Source organism: Chanodichthys erythropterus, chromosome 10 (assembly GCF_024489055.1).
Source record: "Chanodichthys erythropterus isolate Z2021 chromosome 10, ASM2448905v1, whole genome shotgun sequence".
Classification (NCBI taxonomy): domain Eukaryota; kingdom Metazoa; phylum Chordata; class Actinopteri; order Cypriniformes; family Xenocyprididae; genus Chanodichthys; species Chanodichthys erythropterus.
Window position 1 is genome coordinate 33,265,512 of NC_090230.1, and position 8,371 is coordinate 33,273,882.

General features: G+C 39.2%; 1 protein-coding gene across 1 annotated transcript; it reads right to left on the reverse strand.

The window, feature by feature from the left end:
- Positions 1-203: 203 nt before the first annotated feature.
- On the reverse strand, positions 204-3,781 carry LOC137029386 (C3a anaphylatoxin chemotactic receptor-like). The gene is made up of 2 exons (XM_067398980.1): positions 3,246-3,781; positions 204-834 (listed from the first exon to the last, which is right to left on the reverse strand). Exons 1-2 carry the CDS (start codon positions 3,770-3,772, stop codon positions 336-338), a joined length of 1,026 nt encoding a protein of 341 aa, XP_067255081.1. The 5' UTR covers positions 3,773-3,781; the 3' UTR covers positions 204-335.
- Positions 3,782-8,371: the final 4,590 nt, after the last annotated feature.

The window sequence follows — 8,371 nt, forward strand, 5'->3', positions numbered from 1 at the left end:
TCTGAAAAGAGCTAGAAAAAGTTACTTGTGCTCTTTTGCATATCTTAAGTTTACTTTTTTTAAAGAGAAATAACAAAGGCAAAATATTTTTGTCAAGATACTTTACAAGAGTATTTTGGTCAAGAAAATTATTCTGAGAATAATACAAAATTAAAAAAAAAAAAAAAAAAACACCAAAAAGTATTTGGACATGTTTAGTCGCACTCAAAAATGTCTGTATGTCATTGCATTAGATGCAAAATAACAAAGCAAGTGAAAAGAGTCTTGTTAGAAATTGCATAGATTTGGTATAGAAAAATGACCTAAACAGATAAAACTCTGAGTTCATATCTTCACTACACTGAGTGCATTTGCTGTGACTGGGTGGATCGTGACATCTGTGTTCCTTCCTCAGAGAAAGCCCTTTCAAAAACACGTCTTAGAGAAAGTTTAACTTTGTTCTTAAAATCCTGCCCCATGAAAACATGCAGAATGGGGTTCAGGCAGCTGTTGATATACGCCAAAGAGATGGCCAATGGATCCACTGCCAAAGCCGTTAAATAACTTGAATCATCTCCGTACCATATTATTAAGTCCACCATGTGATACGGCAGCCAGCACAGAAAAAATGCCACAATAACAGCCAACATGATGCGAAACGCTCGACCAGAGCGAAAATGACTGCTGCCTAACTTCTGTGCGATGATTCCATAGCATGATGTGATGCATATGAGAGGTATCAAAAAGCCAAACACAAATCTGATGATACTCAACAATCCAGATGTTGTAGAGTCTTCTTCATCAGCATGAAACGTGCAATATGTGGTGTTCGAATACTCATCAATGAAAGTATGTCTTACAGTTTTTTCCAATTGCTAACACACTAAAATGACATGCACAGCACAATTATTTAAACTGACACACAGAGAGCAAAACTTCTTCTCAAGTCTCCAAAAGTCTAAACACCTTTTCTGTTTTACACACATTTTGCATTTCAAAATAGCACTTTTTAAATTCACTAAATACAGTTATCTGCATAAGACACAACAATCTGACATAAAGTCACATGTTTGCCATTTCAAAACACTGCCATTCAAAATGACACTACATGAGCTAATTGGCCAATTACATGTGCCACCTGGCCAAACACCTCAGTGGTTAATTGTTAACACTTCAATCAGGATGTAAGCACTATGAAAAGACCACAGGTGAGAACCTTTTTTTTTTACAACAACAATGGAAGACATTGCAGAGAGAGGAAGAGGAAGAGGAAGAGGGAGGTTGAGAATAAGAGGGGGAGGAAGAGTGAAAGGTAGGGGAGTTCATGGCCAAAGAAGACAAACACTTTCAAATGAAATCAGAGCAACCTTAGTAGATCATGTCATCAACCATGGGTTGACAATGCGTGAGGCTGGACAGAGAGTGCAGCCAAACTTGAGCCGTTTTACTGTCGCCTCTGTCATCCGGACCTTTAGACTGGAGAACAGGTATGTAACCAAAATTTCATGTAGTACACATGTAGTATACCCCATGTCATAGTGTATCAGTTGGGTGACACCTGTTTACTTAGTGTATGACATCAGCCATTCATGAACTGTACAAGTTTCCTGTACAATGTACTCTACTGTGGGGGAAAATATTTAGGCTGCATTGTCCAAGCCCTATATATATTTTTATTTTATTTTTTCTAAAGGACTGAGAGACGACACCATGGTGGAGGAAGGGGCAAAATGTTCACCGGGGTACAGGAAGCTGCCATTGTAAACTTGGTTTTGGAAAATAATGAAATCCGATTACGAGAAATTCAAAGCCACATCATCCAAGACAACACCTTATTCAACAACATTCAACGAGTTAGTCTGTCCACATTGGCTCGCATTCTCAAGCGAAACCAAATCAGAATGAAACAACTTTATAAGGTGCCGTTTGAGAGAAACTCTCAAAGAAACAAAGAGTTCAGACGAGCATATGTGGATGTAAGTACTATATTGACTGCAGTACACTACACACAACATTGTTTCCCAGTGTACTGGATAACACCATATTGAGTGATTTTTGTTCTTTGTTTTCAGGGAGTACTGGAAATGGATGCTCATGCAATCCCACATGAGTTCATCTTTATAGATGAGGCTGGGTTCAACCTAGCAAAGACCAGAAGAAGAGGGAGAAACCTCATTGGCCACAGAGCCATTATAGATGTTCCTGGCCAACGTGGTGGGAACATCACAATGTGCGCTGCCATCTCCAATATGCATGGTGTCCTCCACCGTCATGCCAAACTTGGACCATACAACACAGCCCATATTCTCACATTTCTGGACAGACTTCACAACATTCTCATACCACCAGAGCGTATGAATCATGCAGACCATCAAAGAAACCGGTACGTTGTAGTATGGGACAACGTGAGCTTTCATCGTGCAGCCCCAGTCCAAAACTGGTTTGCTGACCACCCAACATTTCTCGTGCAATACCTCCCACCATACTCACCATTTCTGAACCCCATAGAAGAATTCTTTTCGGCATGGCGGTGGAAGGTATACGACCGGCAGCCCTTTGTGCGCATGCCTCTTGTGCAGGCCATGGAAGAGGCATGTGATGAGATTGATGTGGGTGCAATTCAGGGATGGATAAGGCACTCAAGGCGCTTCTTCCCTCGATGTCTGGCAAGGGAAGATATTGCCTGTGATGTTGACGAGGCGTTGTGGCCAGACCCGGCTGTGCGGCAAGATGCTGCCTAATTATTTTTCTTGCCTTTTTTTTTGTTTGTTTTTTTTACTGTAATATATTTTTTTTCAGAAATTTTCTTTTTCAGTTTACTTTTTTTGTAAGAATATTTTTGTTCAGTCCCATGTAAATATACCTGCTGTGCTTATGTTGTACTGACTTGTTTACTGTAGTGAAGGAAAAAAAATAAAAATGTTGCAACAGCATGTGTGTGTATCTGCAAATATTTCTGTGCATGTGAACAATCTGATACATATTTTAGTATTATGGCAAAGCATACTAAAGATGGGGGTGCTTTTCATTATGCCCAACAGTGTGTAGGTGGTTAGGCAAAAATCTGGTAATATGAATGAAGTGTGTGCCATTTCATGCAAAAGTTTGATTTTGATAATGTTATGTGTAGTTTCGGTTGCAGTGCTTCATTTTGCAGGATATATGAGGTATTTTGCAGTTTGGGTGTGTGGTTTTGTGAATTGTGTTAAGTGTTTTGATAAAACCAGACTAGTTTGAAAAATTGTGTGTTAGCAATTGGAAAAAACTGTAATATCATAAAGGGCAAGCTGAGCACCAAAGCCAGAACCCAGGCCACTACACAGGACAGCCGTGCAAGAAACAAGTTGCGATGATTTTGAGCCCAAACCGGTGTGATCACCTGGGTGACCCTATCTAGACTAATCAAGTTCAAGGTGAAAACACTGGCAAACATGTTAATAACTACAACAGAGGGGAGAATCTTGCACATGACGGATCCATACGGCCAGTGATGGTCAAGAAGGATCTCAGCCATACTGAACGGTATGGAAAGGCAGCACAGGAGGTCAGCTGTCGCTAGATTGAGAAACCATATTGTATTAACAGTCCTCTTCATCTTCATTCCAGCAATGTACACAACAAAGATGTTTCCAGGAACTCCGAGGAGAAAAGTCAGGCTGTAGACGACCAGAGAAATCACCCTCATAGACTTCTTAACCTCTGGAGACACTGAGTATGTCTCACTTTCATGAATACACCCCAGACAATCATATCCACTTGAGTTCATGTCGTTATTGTAATAAGGCTCATTCATTTTGCTTGAGTTGATGTTGTCCAAAGTGCTCTATTCCTGTAAATATCACACATTATCAGTCAAACATTTATTCATTTAGCAGATGCTTCTATCCAAAGTGACTTATAAATTAGGAAAATAAGACAATATTCAGAATTATTAAACAATTACATTTATATTTGATTAAATATGGTACTCAATATATTTAATACAAATCATATACTTATATGTAAGCTTATTTGCTCGTTTAGATTAGAGTTTTACAAATCAGATATTACTGACTTAGAAAACCGTACTCACCTCACCAGCTGCTCTGTACTTGCTAGCGATTCTTCACCCCTTTCAACACTTTAAGGCAGAACCACAGGAAATGGAAGGAAGTCCTAATGATTTGATGAAAAACTACAGAAGAACTCTTGGGGTGATTGCATGAATACATTTCTTTTTTCAACAGACACTTTCATTTTCATTATTCTATCTAGAATGTTGTTCTTGTGGCACAAACTAAAGGAGTTCTGGGAAAATCTTTGATGATAATACCATCTTTCACATTCTTGGCTTCCTCTTTTAAAGAGTGGTAACAAAACCACAGAGAAGCACAGAGAAGTTACAGCTGTGGATATCAACAACTTGTTATTTGCCATTATTTGCCATTTGCCATTATTTGCTGTAGAAAAGGCCCAAATAAACCAACTAGTTCAACAAGACAATATAATTAAACTCATACTATGTAAGGCAATAGAATCATAATGTAGAATTCATTTACAAAACGATGGCTGAATAAAATCAGCATGACTGTTCGTGAGTAATGCATTTCTGACTACATGTGAATCAGGAAGAAATTTAGATACGCGTTTACCTTACCAAATTGGATGAGTTGGTTTACATTAAATGACCCATGAATTTAAAATTGTGTGATTAAATGTAGATGTAACCGTATACTTCTGTGGTCTGCGTTGTGTTTGGAATGAGTGAAGAAAGACAGGAGATCGCCGGATTGGGTCTGCATAGAGAATGTATTTTTATATAGACAGGCCTTCACGGCAGCCTCAGCTCACACATCAGTAACACTCTTTCGTTCAGGAGAAAGACGGAAAAGCAACCAAACCAACACAAAGCAAAAGAGAAAAGACAGAAACGGAGAAATCGCAGTAACTCCGTACATTTAAACTTATACAGGGCAGAGCATTAAACACAACAGTATAAGCTTAAAAACACAAACATATGGTTCGTCAGTGCATACCTGCATAGAGAATGTATTTTTATATAGACAGGCCTTCACGGCAGCCTCAGCTCACACATCAGTAACACTGCCAATAAAAATAACAATCCCAAATATACCAATCCACAACAATGAAACATATATGTTAGATATATATGATCTTACATCTGTGATTATCTAACAAAATAAATAAAAACAACTTAAACATTGTGTATTTCTGTGTGTGCATTATTTTCAACTTATGCTAACAGCTGATCTGTAGCATGGAACACAGCATACCTCTTTCGTTCAGGAGAAAGACGGAAAAGACCACTAAAAGAGTGGCTGAACCACTTTGTTGTAAAAAGGGGGGAGGGGGGGGGAAACCATCACCTCCTTACAGACCCTTTTTAATGTATTTTTATAAACACTGTTTTAAACAATTGTAGAATAGTATTGAATGTATATTAACAGGAAAATCTTGTGAAATAAAACAATTTTAACCTTGTTACACTCACCCCCACTGATTTCACTAGATTTTGCGTAACATGAACAGCACACAAAATAGTAATTCACCATCAAAAAGAAACAAAATAAAATAAAATAAAATCGTACACAAAATATTCAACTCTACAGTTAGATTACTCAGCAGTCAGGTGTAACCCCCAAACATACAGACTGAAGAAAGTCTACCAACAATATTGCGGTCCACTGAAGGACTAGGAAAGGCATAGGTTAGCTACTCCTTTACCCAACCATAGGAAGACATGCCATATACACATCTTATCAATAGATTACATCCAAGATTGCATAATTGTCTATCTTAATAGACTACACACAAACGTGAATTATTCCTTTTTAAGGAAATTTAAAGTGAAAAACACCTGAAAAAAAAGAAAAAAAAGAAAAGGAAAGAGTGAAAAAAAAAAAAGTCATACACAATCTCTGTATCAAGTCATTTCGTTTTCTCCAATGATATTCACAATGAATAGGTTATACATAGTCTGAATGAGCCTATTTAACGGCTTTACCAGTCTTAACAGACTATACCCCATTACATCTAATTCATCTTTTAGAAAATATAAAACAGAAAATGCATCAATAGATATAGTAACCACAGAACAACAAACAAACAAAAACATCAAACAAAAACTCATACAAAATGAGTAACCATCTACCAATAACTCACGGTATCATTTTGTTCTACCCAAAAAGATTCTTGACAAATTGACTAGACATAGTCTGAATGAGCCTATTTAACGGCTTTACCAGTCTTATTAGACTATACACAATTACATATTCCTCTTTAAGAAAATATAAAGCAAAAAATGCATCAAAAGGCATAGTAACAACAGAACAACAAACAAAAACATCAAACAAAAGGTCATACAAAAATGAGAAACCATCTACCAATAACTCATGGTATCATTTTGTTCTACCCAAAAAGATTCTTGACAAATTGACTAGACTAGACTATGAATGAGCCTATTTAACGGCTTTACAAGTCTTCCATGTCTAGTACGATAACCCTCACTCTGATCAGGTCTTTTCACTGACAACTCTGTCTTTCCAGAGGTAGATGGTTGTACAGTAGGAAAAGGCTCATCAACTGGGCTTTCTTCAACTGCCTTAACCTCAGTGTTACACTCCTCACTTAAAGTGACACCCGTTACAGAATCATCCTGATTCCCATCTCTGTATTTAGAAGAGTCACAAACACCTTTATCACAGTCCACATGGAAGTCAACATCAGCAAAAGTAACATCACACTCACTGGTAGCAGATGTGACCAACTCCCCTTCAACTTCTACACCATAACTTGCCTGAGCAGTATCCTCACACATCACATTCTGCTCATCCAATTCATCTCTGTTTGCTACAGAGCTGCTAGAGAGGTCAGCAACCCACTGAGTAGTTCTTTCTTCTGCAAGCTGCTCAAAACTAGAGTCCTCAGGTTCTTCACCACTCAAACTGGATAACTGTTCCTCGACAGCGTCTGCATCAAGCAATGGCAGAAAGTCAACCGGCATAATCAGGTTCCTATGAACGGTTTTAACAACACCAGAAGGGCTTCTGAGTTTGTACGTGTTCAGCAAGGGATTTTTGTCGATCACTACATAAACTGCACTCTCCCAACGATCTGCCAGTTTCTTTTTACCTCTTTCGCCTTTGTTGGCCAATAAAACTCTTTGACCAGTGTCAACTGGTTGGCCCTTACTCCTTCTGTTATACATTTCTGCTTGCCTACGTTGTTGTTTTTCTGAATGTGACTGTGCAAGTTTCATAGCTTTGCAGAGGTCTCGCTTGAGTGACTGCACATACTTGTCAATGTCAACTGTTTCGCCATTCAAAAGTACAGGTTCAAACATAAGGTCAACAGGTAGTCTCAGAGTACGGCCGTACATGAGAAAGAAGGGCGAAAACCCTTTTGTTTCATGAACTGTACAATTATATGCAAAAGTCAAGGTGTTTAACATTTGCGGCCATCTGACTTTCGATCTGGGGGGCAGTGCACGGATCATGTTACCAAGAGTGCCATTACCCATTGGGTGGTACGGTGTGGTGTGCGTCTTGTCAATACCAGCCAACTGACACAGCTCCGCAATCAACAAACTCTCAAAATTGGCACCCTGGTCAGAGTGAATGCTAACAGGAAAACCATATACGCAAAAGAAATTATTCCAAAGAACCCGTGCCACTGTCCTTGCAGATTGATTAGGACAAGGATATGCACACGCCAACTTCGTGAAATGGTCAGTGACTACTAAAACGTCAACAGACTTATTGTTGTGGTCTTCAGCTGACCAAAAGTCTATACAGACTAATTCGAGTGGTGACGAAGTGGTAATGGAAACTAATGGGGCCCTAGCCTCTGGCTCAGGAGCTTTACTCACAATGCATCTCTTACAGTTGTGGACGTAATCCTTGACATCTTTCTCCATTGTATCCCAATAAAACCTCTGTCTGGCCAATCCCAATGAGCGCTGCTGACCCTGATGGCCCGCATCATCGTGAATGCCTTTCAACACTGCCATTCAGAGCGATTCAGGTACAACATATTGGTAAGCTTTCTGTCTTGTCACTGGGTGCTTGGACACACGATACACTATCCCCAAACGTGTGGTCAGTTTACCCCACTGTCTCAATATCCTTAATGCCCCACGTGATTCATGAACTTTTTCGTGTCTAGAGGGACGACGACCGCGGTCAATAAAAAACTTGACCCGACCGACAACAGCATCATTGACTTGTTTGGTAAGAAGTTCATCATGATTGAAAACGGGCACCGGGTTCTGCCCCACTGCAACAAGAGATTCTGAGTACTGCACATGCGAAATAGCTCTTATAGTACCTGCATCTACCCAATGCTTGTGTGTTTGAATGACAGCGGAAATCTCATCACTGCACACATGCACACT